Here is an 18,940-nt window from a genome sequence, read left to right on the forward strand (position 1 = left end):
TATTTTAAATTACAATAATTTAAAATAGTTTTTACGGAATTTTTGATCCAGTAAATGCAGCCTTGGTGAGCATAAGAGACTTAAAACAGAAAAATCTTACTGACCCCAAACATATGAAACATTAGTGTATGTGTATTTGTATTTATGTATAGTTATATTATTTATTATCACAAATCAAATGCAAAATTGATAATGCTTCTGTGCATATATTTCAGATGACACCAGGGCTCATGGAGATTCAATGTAGCTTTAATTCACAGCACAAAACCATATTTCATCCATAACAATCATGACCATCTCTTCTTTTCTCTCCTGGTATGCAGTTGGATCACGACGCCGGCCGGCCTTAGAGGGGAGAAACCGTTAAAGGTACAACACAGTCTTCAATCTTTTACCTACTTCACGCTCCTTTGGTCCACCTGCTTTATGTTCCCTTTGACAAATCACTAGCCTTTGTTTTCTTAGCTGTTTTACAACTGAAGAGTTTCAGGCAAAACTCAACTCAGCTTAATTCAATCATGCAATCGCATGATGACCTCAGAATTCGCCTGCATGCGAGAAGGTGTTGAGATGGATATTAAGGTCTAGAATGTATTCTAGGCTTTTTTGTTTGACGTGAAGCCGCAGTTGGAACTCCAGATTGGTCCATCCTCTAAAAGTAAACTAGAATTTGGATGAATGCTAATCCACCAATTGCAAGCGTAATGTACTTTGTAGCGAAAGTAAAATAACCTTGAACACATTCAGATTATTCAAGGCCTTTATTCATATCCTCTGCATATATGGCAGTTTGCATCCAAAACTGGAATCCATAACGTCTGGAAGCTGCATTGAGCATTATAATGGGAGTGGAGCCAATGGTTTTAGCAGCTCAAGATTTTAATAAAGGCTCTGCGGAACTCAGTGTTGAACGTGGTGTAGATGATTGGATTGAGAGCGCTGTTGACGTAGCCGAGCCAAGTGAAGGCGCTGTAGACCTCAGGAGGAATATGGCAAGCTCTGCAGTGAGTGTTTAGGATGTGGGTCACAAAGAAGGGAAGCCAGCAAATAAGAAAAACCCCTGCGAGACAAAAAAGAAAAGAAAAGCATTCTTCAGTGGAGTACAAAAGGAGAAATTGAGGAGGGTGCTGGTCGATCTTTTCCATGCACCAGAAATATCATAAATGTGTCTATCACTTTTGAAACCAGTGCAAAGCTTTGTGTGAAAAACATACAGAGCCCCTAAAGGGACATGGTGAAGGGAAAAAATATGAGAAGGAGGAAAAAATAATTGTCAGTGGCAGTGCTTTTGAGAGCTCTCCCAAATGTTTTGCGTTCCCCAGAGAGATTTTGCATTCGCTGGTAAACCTTATGAGCTCTTTTTGAGAGTTGAACGCAAAGTTTCTCGGGGAACGCAAAACGTTTTGCGAGCGAACGCAAGATTTCTCGGGGGAACGCAAAGCATTTGCGAGAGAAAGCAAAAGCATTGACTTATTATTTTTCCTCCCATCTCATATTTTTATTCCACCTCCATGTCCCTTTAGGGGCTCTGTAAAAACAGACCGTTTTAGGCATATTAAGGAGTTCATGAAATAGGTAGCAATTCACTTTTGTTATCGTTAACTAAAACTATCTAAACTAACTAAAAATCCTTTACTGTGTTTAAAATAAATCTGAAATAGATTATAAATATTAGATGAAAAATTTAAAGGGAAATTAGAAATGTTGCTCTGACAATTGAAATAAATTAAACTAAAATAAAAATAAATAAATTGAAGCCAAATAGAAATAAAAAAATAAATACAAAACAAAATGACTAAAACTTAAATTCAATTGAAACCTGAAAATATAAAAATAAACGCTAATTCATATATTTAATGATAATTATAATAGTGTATATAAATAATTCTAAAATAACACTGATTCATTTGTTAATGAATTGTTCTTTTGAGTCAGATCTTTTCAATGAATCAGCTGATCCAGTTCACAAAAGTAGTTTGAATGGCTTCTTACGAAATCACATATACGCGAAAAACAGTAAGAGTAGTAAAAGAGCAGTAGCAAAAACTACCTGGATGACCTAGACCTAATTACCTACTCAGAGAGTATTTGATTTTGGACGCAGCCAATGATTCATTTAGAATCAGACTGATTCTTTTTTTGAGTTCTCACTGACTCAATGAAACCGGTTGCAGTGGCAAACTGTATCAGTAGATAATGACTTGTAAATTTTGGTCTGTTGCTCACATAAAACTATTCAATAACTTCAGCAGATTTTTGTGATGCTTTTTTGCCCAGAAGAAATAAAGCCTTTTTGGCTCATTAAACCTCTAATTATAAAGTCTTTTTATATGTAGGAATTTTTGCAAATGACAAATAGCTTTGTTGAACTGACCACAGACAAAATGGTCATGTGACAACCCTGACCAATTGAGGCAGCTGAGCCACTCTCTCGATCTAAGACATCTGTCTCCATGAGTGTGATTTAATTTCCTCCTCAATTAAGCAGACATCTCAGATTACCATCACTGTCATTTATCACTTTACAGAACGCTGACTCATGGGTCATCAATTGACACTAATAGAGCCTAATTGGTTGTCTGGTACTTGATGTTTTATAAAAACTAAAATGTTGGAGACCAACTGTACTCTGTAGGTGTTGTATAAAGCTACTGGCAATCAGAGTCCTCACTATTCCCCAGGTTGCAATCTGACAAACTGTTGCACATGCCAGGCACAGACTGACTGAGCTCCATGGAGCGACTCTGCAACCCACTTTCAAAATGTCAAATGAAAAACTAAGTGAATCATTGTTTGAAAAAATAGTACGGTGGCATGTGCTCGGGTTGAGTGGGAGGTTTGGAGGAATTGTAAGGACGCCCAATACGAAAGGAAAACAGTTTTGAAATAGTGAAGATAAAAATCGCGAAATCAATTTGCTGAAAGCAATCAGCAAGACGGTGAATTTCTTAAATTACGTGTCCGTCCCCCACCACTTCCTCTCACTTCTGCTGCTGTCTGTCTCAACGTCCATGAAAAAGTCTCGTCATCTGCTAGACGTGAGAGAGGGATTAATATCAGTGTTGATAATGACGTACGACAGAGGTCGAGTTAATCAAGTCAATGAAATTACAAAATAAAATGCAACCAAATGCTACCTTAACCTGGGATTCAACCACTGGATAAAATGCTCTTTCTATTCATCAAAGAATCCTGATTTATATATTAAGCAGCACTGTTTTTAACATTGACGATAATAAGAGATGTTTCTAGAGCACCAAATCAACATATTAAACTGATATCTGAAGGATCACATGACACTTAAGACTGGAGTAATGATACAGAAAATTCTAATTTGCCAACATGGGAATTAATTACATTTTAAAATATATGAAAGTAGAAAACGTAGTAATATTTTACAATGTTACTGTTGTTACTGTATTTTTTATCAAATAAATGCAGCCTTGGTGACCATGAGACTTTTTTTTAAAAACGTTAAAAAACCTTACCAACCCCAACATTTTTAATGGTATTCAAGCGAGCTCTTCATGTGTATCTTTGACCTTTTAATTTTAAGTGATAATTCATTGCAATGTATTATATAATACATATATGATCTTGCCAAGGCCACCAAGGTAAAACAGATGTGTTTAACCTTCCAAATGATGCACACAAATGGCTTTGGGCCAAAACACGATGTAACAAGGTGAATGTAAAGTGAGACAGTCTTCAGGTTCTGCATAAATTGAGTTACTGTTGTTTTGATGCTCGGGGCGACAAATGGAAGTAAAAAACAAAAACAACAATGACATTTTATTATGCAAATAACTGCAAAATGAAAAACCAAACACTGTGGAGTCTGGAATAATGGAGTCTGGATTTTGTACATGAATCACATCTCACCCAGAACGATGGCCAGCATCTGTGTGGCTTTCTTTTCCTTGGAGTGCATACTTCTACACCGGACCTGACTGGGACACACCATGACACTGCCGGGCGGACGCAGTGTGGTGTGTGTTCGTCCGTTTGACAACTTCTTCACCTCACAACTCCTAACTGTCACCTGCTCCTCGTCCCCACCTTCCTCTTCCAATTGGTTTCCATCTTGCTCAGTGCGAGCAAAGGACGCCTGGCTAATACTGCAGTAGTTGAGCGTGATCACAGGGGGCAGCAGTGAGTTTTCGGCAGGGGCGGTCTGAGGCCTCTTACGCCGCAGGCAGCTGGAGAGGAGCCGCGGACGCATCACCTGCTCCGTGCTTTCCTGAACACATAGGGAGATGAAATTCTTCAAGGTGTGCTAAACATCTTTATTCCTGCTAGCATGTCTGTTCTATTATTAATTAGCACAAGGAGGTATGCTGTCCTCGTTTCCTCGAATAGAATGATATCGTCTCAAGGACTACTGAGTATTTTTGTTGCAATGCAAAGCTGACTTCACACCGCCTTACACATTGCAGTAGTTTTGGATCACTTTTATTTTTGACTTTGCAATTCCTTAAGAAAGGGCAATGAGCCAGTAACCTTCAGGTTGTTTTTACAGCCATATTTTATTAAATTCTCTCATGTACTTTCCTATAACACAGCATTGGCATTAAATATAAAGCAGTATTGAGTAATACACTACTTTTTTTTATTATTAGACTTTTTAAATGTTTAAAAGGCTTTTTGAGTTTCAATCCCAGTGGATAGAAAGTATTTCAGCTGATTTGTGTTATGGACAATTATATTAACTGCACTAGTTGAAAAACATAAAACAAAAAACTGGTTGAACAAATCTTTATCCATAAATATCTTTGTGGCCATTTGTCTTTCTCAAATAAACAAACCACACAGCGAAATATGTTTCTTAATCAGTATTTTGTCTTGTTTTCTAGTAAAAATATTAACACCTCTCTAAAACAAGATAAATTGACTTCAGATATATCTTACATTTTTCCTAATAAATTGGGTTTATTGAATTTTTCACATCCTAATGATAAATAGTTTTTGTTTTAAGCATACATGTAAGAAATGTAGTCACTTTAAGGCATTTTTTTCTGAATATTATATTAAACTTTTTAATTCTTTAAATTCTTTTATTATTTAATTATAAATTATATTATTCTATTATATATTTTTAATAGGGCTGTCAAGCGATTATATTTTTAAAATCGAATTAATTACATGATGTGCCAATTAATTCATCTAATTAATCATAAATTATTCACACATCAAATTTGGCTGAGAAATTATCCCCAAAAGATAATTTCAAGTCATTGTTGTGTTAAATGAGAACAGCATCAAATAGACATTACAAAAAGTATCTTTATTATTTAATTAACATAGAATTTAATAATGTCATGATTATGGACTTTGAGTTTGTTTAATTATTCATTTCGTTCACCTGTTGTCATTTAATAAGTTAATCTTAAACTTGTCCAGCTGTTCCTTTTTATTTCCATAATTTTTTCTTGTGTATAAATACTTCCTGTTTGGTTCGGTTTGAGGTCGGTCATTCTATGTTAGTCGTGTTTAAGTTATCCGCTTTCTTCCTGAGTATCTGAGTTTCCTATTAAAGCAATATTTTGTGAAATCATCTGTTTCAAGTCTCTTTGAATTCTAAGACTTGTGATAATTACACAAACTTTTAGTCTACAACGGCCATGTTTTCTTTTTTTTCATCAGAAGGTGCATCTGAATTGCCATGTAGATTTATCAACCCGATCTCACAGCATATCGTACGTATTTTACGAGGTGGTTAATTCGTACGAATTCAAATGACCTCACTCGTAAGAATTTGTACGATTTTTTGCTAAATCGTACATATTTTACGAGTTACCCAGTTCGTATGAATTCGTACGAATTACCTACCCCTGACCCCGTCCCTAAACCTACCCATCAATGACATCACTGAGGTTTAGACAAATCTGATGAATTCGTACAATCGTACTCACTCGTTAATTGGTCGTGAGATAGCATTGGATTTATAGACCAAACCTGTTTGGACTGTTACGAACATTCTTTAAAATATCATCTTTTCTGTTCCACAAAAGAAGAAAGTTATACAATTTTGAAACAACATAAGGGTGAGAATAAACAGAATTTTGGGGCAAACTATGATATTATTATTAATGAAATGAGACTCTAAATAAGAAACTAAAACTGCCAGTAGGTGGTGGTAAATGTCTAAATGAGTAGGCTTAAGTTATTGAGTCATTCATTCGATTCGTTCAAACAGATTCATTCAGGAATGAAGTAGGCTAAATGGTTCTCTTTGGGTGCTTCTCAATTCTTATTTGTGCATCCTCGTTTCCTTTCCTCGCGCCTCAGCTCCACCCCCTGTAGGATACGAGGGAAGGGAAAGAAAATGAGGACGGAGGAATCGAATGAAAGCTTTTTTATACATTGGAATACTTGATCACCCCTTGAAGGATCTGCCCTTATGTTGTTAAAGTTTGGTTATTTAAGAAATTCATAATAAATATTAATAAAGCAAGATACCCTGTTGAAATATGTGAGATGTGTGGTTTATATGAACTGCAAAGGTAAAGTATAAATTACAATTATTGTGACCGATGTGAAAGGGGAAGGGGAATTTATACGTGCATCACGTTTAGTCGATAAAACACCCGTGTATCCTCGCTCATGACTCCTCAGGAAGCCTCCTCACTCCTCTATCCTTTCCTCCTCGCGGTGCACTTTCCAGAATTTAGATGTTTTTCAAGATGGCTGAGCTCGATCGGTTTCCGGGTCATAGGATGGAGGACGGAGGGGCGAGGAGACGAGGAGGGACATTGAGAAGCACCCTTTATGAATGGACCATTGAATCGTTGGTTCACCCAATTGATTCGATCAAAAAGCTAATACATTCAGAAACAAAACACTGCTGTGTTGCTTGGAGAACAACAGTACTGCTTTGGCTTTAGCAGGTAATATTTTTGTTGGCAAAATTGAGCAAAAACAGACAATATTGTGTCTAAAACATAACACAATATTTACTCCTTATTTATTGAACTATTAAAATCAACATCACATTTGCACTTGTGCTATTCGGAACAAAAGCACCCGAACTGACAGCATTTCCTATGGCTCTCTACTAAAGCTTGTTATTCCTTAACTTTGAAGTGACTCTTGTGGATACAGTTTCAACAAACAGAAGTGCCAGTGAACGGAGTAAAGCACCAGCCAGAACAACTTGGGGGCCAAACGTCAGAGCCACAAATTTCCAGTTCATAGCTTACAGCCAGCAGGGATAAGTCTGTGGAGGCACGTCTACAGAAACACACCCGCTATGCTAAATCAGGAAGGAGAATGCTGCCAGCAATCTCAAAATACCTTGTAGGATTTCTTCACAGAGTCTTTTGCTCTGAGAAGGCTCATTTCATGCAAGATTAGAGTAAACACACACATTTCTATACACGCACGCAGGCACACAATGGTATACGCACATTTATCACATTGATCCTGATGGGGGAAAGGTCTCTTTTCTCTTTGTGAGTGCCATCTTGTAAACACGTCTCCTGTGGAGAGATGTTAAAGAGTCAGCGGGTGGAAAACAAAGGCAATGCAAAAGCATGCAAAACAAATTTGGGAAGCAGCTTTATAAATGTAAAAAGACAGGAAAAGATGCATGAAGCAAGGGAAAATGTAGTAGGGCACTATGGAAAAAGAATCCGAATAATCAGTTTTCACTGGATTCCAACAGTAGGCTGTGACGCATCACTGAAGCTCATTATATGACTGGAATGAATCATCTATTTTATATTTCATCCATATGGATTTCATCCAAATTTCAGTTGCTGACAACAATTTTAATTAGTTTTAGTTAACAATAACAACCGTAACCTTGAAACTATTTGAACATTGGTACTGTCCATCTGTTTAATTATAAGTTATGCCTATAAAGTCCATGAACCTTTTGTATTTTAATGGTTTTACATAACCTTGGGCCCCATTAACATTTTTCAAGTTTGTCCAGTGTTTGTCTTCCAAACAATATATTCTTTTGTGTCCCACAGAAAGTCATAAGTTTGGAACTGCTGTACATCAGGGTGAGTAAATTACAGAATTTTCATTTTTGAGAGAACTATTTCTTTAATAAAAAAATAAAAAAACTGAAAGCTGATTGTTTCATTTAAAATCTCAATGGTACAAAATCAATCAAGTTTTATTTATAGCTCAAATACTTTTTAAGTCTATGCTCGGACTTAATTTTCTTTATTAAAATTAGATAGGACGGGGAAAAAAGATTATAACAGTCTTTTTAACAGGAAGAAAAATATTCAGGGCAGTCTAAAGCCTTTTCTCCATATCAAATTTTGCTCCAGTTAGCTGGAACTAAATCTTGCAATAAAATTCCTAGGGCGCGCAGCAGAATGGCTTTGCTGGAACTTTTCCAAAGACCTGATGTGCATCTCACTTTCACATGAAGCCAATGATGCAAAGGCCTTATCCGCTGATCTGGAATGTTGTTTCACTGAATAAAACAACCCAGTAATGTTTCCTAACAAAGACAGACTGGATTCCAAGCTTCTTTGAATTTAAGTGAAATGTAATGCGGTGTTTCGATCCAAGATAGCCAGAGTTGGAGCTTAAATGCATTTCCAATCTATACTTACCACCGGACCGGTAACAGATACTTCTAGTCATTATGCACTGTTATTGGTGGATTATGTGTGTTTTAAGTAGAGTAGAGAATCCAGAACAGCTTGAGGAGATTATGTATAGATGTGAAATGTGAGAAAATCTACTCTTACCGCTGATGGTGGCGCGGATGCTGGCTGAACTTTGCCACCTTGACGGAAGGTGATTCTCTTCCGTCTTCGTCTGAGAAAGATGTAGATGCGGACGTAGACCAGAAGGGTCACCACGAACGGCAAGTAAAACGACACCACGGAGGAGTAGATCACAAAATCGGGATTTGAAATCGAGCACACTGCAGGGTCATCTGCAAGAAACACACATGCAACACATCATTACTGCAAAGTGCGACTGTCACGATTATGTTCTGTTTAGTTGTTCCTGTAGTGTCTCTATGAGTTCTCGTTAGTTTCTATGGTTACTGATTAGTTAATATTTGACTGGCTGTTCCTGTTTAGTTCCTTCATTTTACTACGTGTATATGTTTTCCCTGTTCTGGTCAGCCCTTGGTCGGTTATTGTTTGTGTGAATGTGAATGTTACTCCTGAGTTTGCTATTAAAGACTGTGTGTGTGCTTTTTACAGCCACCATTCCATGACAGAATAACCGACCACTTAAAAACGAGTAAAAAGAAAAAACTATGGAATCAACAGCACTGCGTCTCAACCGGAATATGTTGGGGTATTTGAGCTGGATGCTCCGACACGGCGGCCTCTCCCTCACAGCCTGCGAACCCAATGCAGCCACAGAGGTTGTCCCAGAACAAGAGCCGGATAACATCAAAGCCCCAGAGTGTACGCATGCCGATCAGTCCATCTCAGAGCCAGGAGCGGACCTAAACCTTATAGATCTGTGGTCCTCGGATCAAGTCCCCACCCTCGAATCCTCGTCTTCTTCTTCGTTCCCGTCCGGAGATAATCTTCTTCCGCCGATGTTCGCACCTGATCCCATCTCCTCCGCTGTCCCCTGAATCCGTCGGCACCACTGGTGTCGTCTAGTTCCTCGGCTCTGCCCCTGCCGCTAGCTCCTTGCGGTTCGTCAGCTTCGTCTCTGGCTTCTCCTCGACCGGCTCGGCATGAGGCCGAGTCCCCGTCTCCACCTTGGCCTGTCAGCCCGTCGGCTGCGTCCCGGCTCTGCGTTCCTCATCTCCACCATGACCCGTCTGCCGTAGGACTCCTCTGGGCTCCCTCGTCCATCTGGATCAGCCTCAGTCGGTCGGCAATCAGCTTCCGCTATGGACTTCCAGGTCTCTGGCTGTGCCTTGACCCTCCATCCCTTCGGCTCCACCAGGCTTCTCCTTCCCTCTGGCTTCTCCATCGTATTCGATTGCTCCATCGCCGCCCTGGTCAGCTGAGTCCCTGTCTCCGCGAGCCAGCAGCTTCACCTTGGGCTTCCGAGCCGTGGATGTTGCCCTGGTCCTTCAGCCTCTCTGCTCCGCCGCCCAGCCCTGCAGCCAAAGTTCCACCCTGGCTCGTCCTGTCGGCTCCACCATGGTGTTTGTCTCCGACTTCATCCCTGTCCATCACCAGCTCCACACCCACCTCCAAAGCCCCCTCCCTCCTCTATTGGACTTATACGTTGCGAGGACGCACCTTTCCGACGGAGGCGTAATGTCACGATTATGTTCTGTTTAGTTGTTCCTGTCATGTCTGTAGTTCTCGTTAGTTTCTATGGTTACTGATTAGTTCATCTTTGTCCAGCTGTTCCTGTTTAGTTTCCTCAATTACTATGTGTATTCTTCCTGTTCTGTTCAGCCCTTGTTATTGTTTGTGTTGGATGTGAATGTTCCACCATTCCGTGATAGTGACGCAACAGTAGATACATTTTGAATTTTGTTGTGATTCTTTTGTTTGCTGTTATTGTAAAATATTCCATTGTATAGCAATGTAATTAAGACTGAATATCACAGATATGAAATAATAAATAGTGTGGATGTATGCAATGATGCCAGCTGTGTCAGTATAATCAATACTCTTATCTGCAGTAATCGGCGACGTATAAAATTGTTTCTGCGCCAACATAATTAGACCCTCAAAGTCCTTCCCTCCCATCTGCAGTACATGCAGCCCAAGCAGAACAAATCGCATGCATATCTAGGAGGCTTGCGTGTGAGAGATGACATTCATTATATCTCACCGTGAAACTAATTAACTGATTACTCTAATTAAATGGATGATTCATTTCTTCGCAAACTAATTTATTGACATCTGATGGAAGCTCACTAAAAGCGTGTAAAGATACACTACAAACTATTAAAGACAAGATGCAAACTAGACTAAAGCTATTTAAAAACTCCATGAACTTAAAATTGGAAATGCATTTAAACTCTTATGCTCACCAATTAAGGCTGCATTTGATCAAAAATACAGTAAAAACAGTAATATTGTGAAGTATTATTACAATTGAAAATATTTTTTTTATTTTAGTATATTTAAAAAGTATATTGGAATGATTCTGAAGGATCATGTGACACTGAAGATTGGAGTAATGGCTGCTGAAAATTCAGCTTTGCCATAAATTACATTTTAATATATATTTAAATAGAAAACTGCTGTTCAATATTACTGCTTTTACTGTAATTTTGATCAAATAAATGATTTCCTTCCTTCCTTCCTGTCTCAATAAATCAAGGATAAAAGTGCATTTGTCAAGCAATATCGTGTATATATAGCCTACTATAGAAACATGAAAAAATTATCTACAAATACTGAGGCAGCAAACTTCACTGTAAAAAATTACATGATCAATGAGTTATGGCAAATGTTTTTACATTGCTTTAACTCATCAAAATAAGTTAAGCAATTTTTTACTTTTTTTATAAGATATACAAGATTAAACATTTTAAGTCAGTTTAATGTAATTTAAGTTGAAATGACTTAAACGTTCAAGTTGATTGAACTTAATTGAAGGCAGCAACCTTTTTTTTTTTTACAGTGTTTGCAAAACACAAATTGATGCCACTGCCAATACTTTTGGCCACAGCTGTATATAGCCAACCCCATTTGCTATGAATTAGGCCTGTACAAGATTTCATTCCTGCAAGCAATGGAAGCAATGATTTCACACTATTGGACAAGTGCAGTGGTTCTCAACTGGTTTTGCTTCAGGAAGCAGATTGTATTTGGCAAGCTAACTATGAATGATGATATGGTAATTTGCATGTGTTTGCATTTTATTTAGCATTATTTATTAGAGCACCAATGACCCTTGAGTCACAGCCCACCAGTTGACCTGGAGCTCACCTGTAGTGTTGAATCCAAACAGTAGAGGGCAGGAGACTGCAAAGGCGAGGACCCAAACTGTGGCAATCATAACTGAAACCCTTTTGCGGGAGCTGTGAGTGGTGTTGTATAGCACGGGCATCACCACAGCCGTATACCTTTACAGAAGGAAGAATTAATCTCAGAGAAGTCTTGGGAATACTGATCAGGAAAAGGTCACACTCAATGAAGCACGAAAGTGTGAGTTATGAGATCAAATGAAAACTTTTAAATGACCCCACAAAGTATTTTTGAATATACATCCGTTCTGATATGAAAGAAAATATCAAAGTCAATTTCAGATAAGCTTTCACTCCAATGCTTTTTTTCTGGATCTGCCACGAAGCGTTAAAAAGAAAATATCTGATTAAAAATTAATAAGTCAGGACGAAAGAGAACGTGCAACATCTTTGTAACGAAGAGAGATTAATTATGCTCGACCCCTATCAGCAGGATGATATGCAATTGTATTAGCTTTTCGTAATAGTTTTTTTTTATATCTGCAGCAGCACACTGCTTTTAGAAGTAGAATACCAGAGAAAAGAGGGGGGAGAACCAGGCTAGTCTGAAAGGCATAATCAACCTAAATATATGCCTTTCTCTCCCCCTGGCTGAATACATTTCCCTGCACTCTGTATCATACATCTTTTTGTCTTCTCTACTGAATTGTTTTCTCACAGCCTTTCCATTTCGTCAAATTTGATCAGCCCATTACCCATACCCCCCCCCCCAAAAAAACCTAATTAAACTTCTATATGTTTTCACACTCATGCCATGCAGTCAAAATTAAAACATAGGCCCCTACCTGCTCTATCTATGAAGGTGTTAATGACGCACCTGTCACTGCAGGGATTTGCTGATACCATATTAAAGGAACATTTTGGGGTTAAAAGCTGGAACAGCATTTGCTGATAACCACAAAAATGAATATTCACTCTCTCCTCTTTGTTTGCTGGGTGTATCTCGCCTCATGGCGAGATCGCTCACCGCCTCTCCTCTGCGTACAGGAGCGATCCGGTATTTGATTATATCTGAATGTTAATCTTTGATGTTGTTTATTATCTTATGTGTAATTATTGTTCGTTTGACTTTCCTATTAAAACCTTATGGCGTGATTTTACGTCAGACATGCAATCAATCGTCTGTGATTTTTTATATGTTCGGTCCTTACCTTTTGTCGGTTTTAAACTAGCTAAAGTTGGTTAAGGGCCGTAATATATTATTCACAAAACCTGGAATATTCTTTTAATATAAGTACACATTTATTTTGATCCCCCTACCTGTCGATGCTGATGGCACACAGGTTGAGAATGCTTGCAGTGCACATCATCACATCCAGGGTTACAAAGACATTGCAATACAAGCGACTGAAGAGCCAATCTCCGCCAACCACCTGCACAGGTACAACATGGTCATATTAAGGGACTAGATGCACAAAAAAATTGAAAGGAAAAGGATATACATATGAAATATGTCTAACTAAGCGACTTCTACCCACACTGCCTCACTGATTCTCCAACGCAAGTAAGGAGAGAACTCTTTTTGAGAGTCTCAGCTTTTATCCCAAACTCCCTTTGCAAATAATGAGTGCTCCACAGTCAAACAGACTCTTGGTCCATCTCTCAGAGGGTCTACGACTATAGTGCCCATCCGGGTGGCAAGGGAGATAATAAAGCTCCGGCAGAAATGGATGGGCTGCATGCTCCTGAATCAGACTGCTAGGTATGTGTAGAACGTCACGACAGGAAGAATCGTCTTTTCTCCCTTACTGGCACTAATCAAGAGCGCCACAATGCCTCCAACTGCAGCCATTCACAACATGTGCTGCCAAATTTAATCGAGTAGGAATGCAGTCTCTGAATGAATGTTTTTAACTGTGAACCACCAAACCCAGGGAAGAGTGAAGGGAATTTGATATTACACTGTGAAAATTATAGTGTAGTTGCTGTAACTGTAAAATGAATCAGGTTGATTTAGTCATACTAAGTCATATTTAAACCAAAGGTGTAACGTTTGCCAATTAAAGGGATTTGCCAATTTCATTTGGGCCCCAAAAATGAAAATGATGTCATCATTTACTCACCATCAAGTTGTTTCAAACCTGTATGAATTTCTTTTTTCTGCTGAACACAAAAGAAGATATTTTAAAGAATATGGGTAACCAGACAGTGGATGGTATTGACTTCCATAGTAGGAAAAAAAAATACTATAGAAGTCAACGGCTACAGTCAACTCTCTGGTTACCAACATTCTTCAAAGTATCTTCTTTTGTGTTCAACAGAAGAAAGAAATTCATGCAGGTTTGAACTTGATGGTGAGTAAATGATGACATAATTTTCATTTTGGGGTGAATTATCCCTTTAATTTAACATTTAATGTTATATATATAATGCTTAATGAATTGTAGCTCTGAAAGTAAAACTGCTAATGTTTCTGATGGATTGAAGAGTTTAACCCTTTGACCAAAGCAAAGGGTAACTAATTATTGATGACTTAGAGGACATATTGAATGAAGTATGACTTGACAGATTTGAGAACCATTATCTGCTGCTCTCCAGTCTATAAACTTTCAGATAATATTGATTTAAGTCTCGTTTCTTGTGTCAGTGTCAAGTAATCAACTATTGATGTAAGAAAATAATTGGAAGTCTTAACTGATTATAGCACAGATTTGTGTCCCTTAACATTTACATTTACATTTAGTCATTTAGCAGACGCTTTTATCCAAAGCGACTTACAAATCAGGACTAAATTAAGCGAGTCATCATGAAGAGGCAAAAGACAACAACGCAAGAAGTGTTCAGAATACGAAGTTCAGGCATTATTCAGAGTAGCATAAGCATGATAAGTGGGATTTTAAGGGAAAGGTTTTTTTTTTTTTTTTTTATGAGTTTAGGTGCTCATGGAAGAGATGGGTTTTCAGCTGTTTTTTGAATGTTGTCAGGGATTCAGCATTCCGGATGAGGGTGGGGAGAGTGTTCCACCAGCATGGAACTGTGAATGAGAATGAGACATGGAGAATGAGACATGGAGACATGGAGACAGTGGGAAATAAATTGTAGTTTTTTTTTTGTTTTTTTTATTACTTTTAATTAATTGTTTGGCGAATTTTCATGGACATGGACATCATTTCAACAGGAATCCTCACAATCTGTAATTTCTCTTGAGGACGTAAGATTTGCCCAAGCAGATTTCACAACGATTCACCGTGTTGACCAACATAAAGCTGCTTGGTTTGAAAGTGACTTCTGTGTGAGCTTCACATCGCTACACTATTGACAATAGACAATTGTCCTGGTTTTGCCAATGAAATTTCACGAATGTGATGGCACCATAACATGGCTTTGTCCATTCAATCATTATGTGTAAGGCACAAAGTGATGGTGATGAAAAAACTGTTTTTAAAATACTTTAACTTTTCCAGTATAGAGTTTCCCACGCTTGGTGGATCTCGATCACTACATCTGTATTTTTAATTTCTGAGTTGAGGGAATGAATCGGTTCATCCTAAACAGCCCTCTGTCTCATATGCAACGTTGGGAAGTCTGGTTCATTCTAGTGAATCGGCTCATCCTAAATGTTCATGTCTCATATAACGGTGGAAAGTCAGATTCATTCTAGTGAATCAGTTTGTTCGGATGGTTCATGTAAATGAACAGAATAAAAACATTATTCACAGATTTGAGTCCCTGGAATATGTTTTCAACTCGCTGTAAATTTACCCGTTCAAGATTGACACTGTCACCCAAATTGACATTATTCACTCACTCGATCAAAAAACTGCTTAAAAGAATAGTTAATTTCCACAAACAATGCCTACAAGAAATTCCCCAAGAAATTCCAGTCTATTTCCTTGTACATGTCATTAAGTTACCAGGCAATACTTAAAAGCACCTTATCTAATTTATTTGGTGAGTTTCTTTTAATTAGGGGTTCAAGCACTTTGCACTGAAACCCTATTATAATTGTTAGAATTTCTCCCCTAAAAGTGATCGGACAGACCAAACCATAAGTCGTAGAGACTTGAAACTTTTGAGGGACGGTAGTACCCACCCCATTTGGCTCATAACTCCTAAACCATTCGACGCAGGCTGTGTCTTATATTGCAAAAGTAGCAAAATTTTCTGGTATTTGGGATTTTTCTAAAAAACTATTGCGCACTTGTCCAGTGCAGAAAGATTCTCTGGAGTCTGTTTGTCAATAATTATTTTTAAAAAAAGTCAAAATTTCACATCCACGACAGGATGCCAAAACGTTTGAAGTGGGTATGGCCACTTTTACTACAATACCTAAACCTGTGGTTGATTGTGGTTCAACTTTTCTAACTTTAGTTAGTGTGTAACACTAAGTGTAGTGTGCTGTTTGAGCATAAACAACATTTGCAAAGGAACAATGCTCAAAGTTCAAAGCAAAGGGAGATATTTTCTTTTAAAGAAATTGCTTTTTAAGGACTACAACAAACGGCTGGTAGGGACTACATGACATTCCTCCATGGTTAGTGACATCACCAACCCTATCATTTACATAAACCCCGCCCCCAGGAACGCGATTTATAGATTATCAAGACAGAATATGCTAAGCAATGACAAGAAGAAAACTACACATAAGCTACATAAATTAATCAACTAACCATTCAGAAATGTCCTGTTGCATTCTACATGTTGTCACTTCTTCTTGAGTCTATCAATCATTGTCTGAATCCGGTTTGAACATAAAAGGCTAAAAGTTTTTGAAATTTTCAGTGCATGTCTGTGTGAGTGCAAGCTCTTGAAGCTCCGCCCTCTGTGCCGGGAGCAGCAGCTCATTTGCATTTAAAGGAACAGACACAAAACGGTGCGTTTTGGCTCACCTTCAAAAAGTGACAATTTTACCATGCTATAAAAATATCTGTGGGGTATTTTGAGCTAAAACTTCACATACACACTCTGGGGACATCAAAGATTTATTTTACATCTTGTGGAAAGGGCATTATACCACCCCTTTAAATATCGGAAATTATGCAAACTATAGTCTTAGGTTTTTGGCTCAAAGTCGATAACTGTTAAAAAGCTTTAAAACATATATTTCCTTAATAAATTACCTGTATTGGCTGTAAATGGTCTTTTCCATATGATCTAAGAGGTTACATGCTTGCTAAATAAAACAAAATATCTTTTTACGAATGTGCTTAAAGGCCTTAAAGTGCTCGAACCCTGAAATATAGCTCGCAGCTACATTTACATTTAGTAATTGTTATTGTTAATACCAACAACAAAAAAAACCCTGAACTAGGCTACAGCAGGTTCTGGTGTACTCACTTCCAAATAGACGGCCCAGGGCATAACCAGTGAAGCAACCAAGAGATCAGCAACTGCCAGACTGACCACCAGGTAGTTGGTGGTGGTCTGGAGAGCCTTCTCACGAAGCACAGCAATACACACTAGAACATTCCCAAATACAATAGCCAGGATAAGTAGGGAATAGAGCATGGCATAGTAATTCCTCTTCCCATCTTCAACACCTGATACCAGGCTGTAGTTTCCTCCAGAAGTTAGATAATGTTCTGACTCATTCCACAGCCATTCACTGCTGCTAAACATTGCCATGAGTGTGGAAGATCTGGGAAGAGAGAACAGTTTTTCACTTTTGGGAATCAAAAACATAGACAACATGTATTGTAGCATCTCTACGGTGTCTATTGAGACTTGATACTCTTTGAAACCTTGCGTTTATATGCTGACATCCCTGAATGTTATATTCTGCAAAGAGACTTGGTAACGCTTCACTGCTTGAGACATGACAGGCTGCTTGGTGTCTTCACAGTGCAGCTTTTATACCTTTGAAATTTCTATTTATTGATTGCAGCAATAAAAGACAAGATATCGTAATATATATATATAGTGAAGGCTCATTTGGAGAGCCATGCTTTATAGCCTAACTTGTATTGCCACAATGTACACCTGCTCATCCAGTCTCATCCAGCTCATATTATGCAACCCTTTACATTTGGAATTCAGTAATAAATTATGTCTAATAATACAGAAAATATATTCAAGTAGAAAATAGTCAGTCTAGATCAATGTTAAATCTTATGAAGGTCAGAGAAATATAGCTATAATAAACTATTCTATTCTAATCTCGAAATTTAACTAAATCTTAAACATGGATGATAAGTGATGTTCCAAAATGCATTGCAGATTAAAAAAAAATCTAAAGGTTGCAATGTTGGTTCATAAAGGCACATTCATTGAAGCCAAGGGGGAAAAAAAAATAATGGTGATAATCTGCACAAATGTTAACGCATGCATTTAATTAGTTCATGGATAACATCCATTTATGTGCTGCATTCCAGAGGCAGATTACACGATTTGCAATGTGTCTACCTGTTAGGCATCTCCAGCGAAGAACCGAAACAGAACCACCTCTGAATGCACTTTCCCTGAGATTAAAGTTATCCGTCCAGTCGCTTTTCGCGCAAGCCGTTGATGCTGAGGAAGGGACTCCATCCTTAACGCGCACCGGGCGAGCGCAATATGTGAAACTTATTAAACCACAGCTCCAATAAATACTTCCACTCGTTGCTTTTGTTCACTGAATAACCAGCACCCAAATGGTTTCGCACAGAGCTTGATTCGGATGGTTGGTTACAGCCGAGGGACGAGCTTCATTCCATCTCCAAGAGGTCTTTTACGCACGAAGCATCTGCTTTCGTTAGTTCAGTGCTTGATGGCAGATCAAATATATTTTGAAGTGAATCCAGGTAGGTGAAAGAATAAAACAACATCTCAAAAATCCCAATTGTAAATCATGGCATAGCTCTAACGGTATTCGCGTCCCGCTGACGATTCGAAGGATGTATATAGCCTACACGCTTCCCTCTCAGGCTGTGATCATAACGACTGTCTGAAAATAGCAGTTACCTGTGACAGACTCAGCAAACAGCACAAGAGCCACACCGAGTTCACCTGATAATAGCACGTTCAAATTAATTTCTTAATGAGAAACAAATGGGATTTTGGAGAGACTAGTGGTCGCACTTTTTACTAGTGAATATTTTCAAGGTATAGGTTTATTATTGAAAGTAAATTATAAGCATTTTCTTT

General features: G+C 38.2%; 1 protein-coding gene across 1 annotated transcript; it reads right to left on the reverse strand.

The window, feature by feature from the left end:
• Positions 1-744: 744 nt before the first annotated feature.
• On the reverse strand, positions 745-18,770 carry drd3 (dopamine receptor D3). Its single transcript, XM_084398115.1, has 8 exons — positions 18,221-18,770; positions 17,156-17,456; positions 13,139-13,251; positions 11,841-11,977; positions 8,715-8,905; positions 7,407-7,478; positions 3,883-4,240; positions 745-1,060 (listed from the first exon to the last, which is right to left on the reverse strand). The coding sequence occupies exons 1-8, from the start codon at positions 18,229-18,231 to the stop codon at positions 864-866; spliced, it is 1,380 nt and encodes a 459-aa protein (XP_084254241.1). The 5' UTR covers positions 18,232-18,770; the 3' UTR covers positions 745-863.
• Positions 18,771-18,940: the final 170 nt, after the last annotated feature.

Source organism: Rutilus rutilus (genome assembly GCF_951802725.1).
Source record: "Rutilus rutilus genome assembly, chromosome: 24".
Classification (NCBI taxonomy): Eukaryota; Metazoa; Chordata; class Actinopteri; order Cypriniformes; family Leuciscidae; genus Rutilus; species Rutilus rutilus.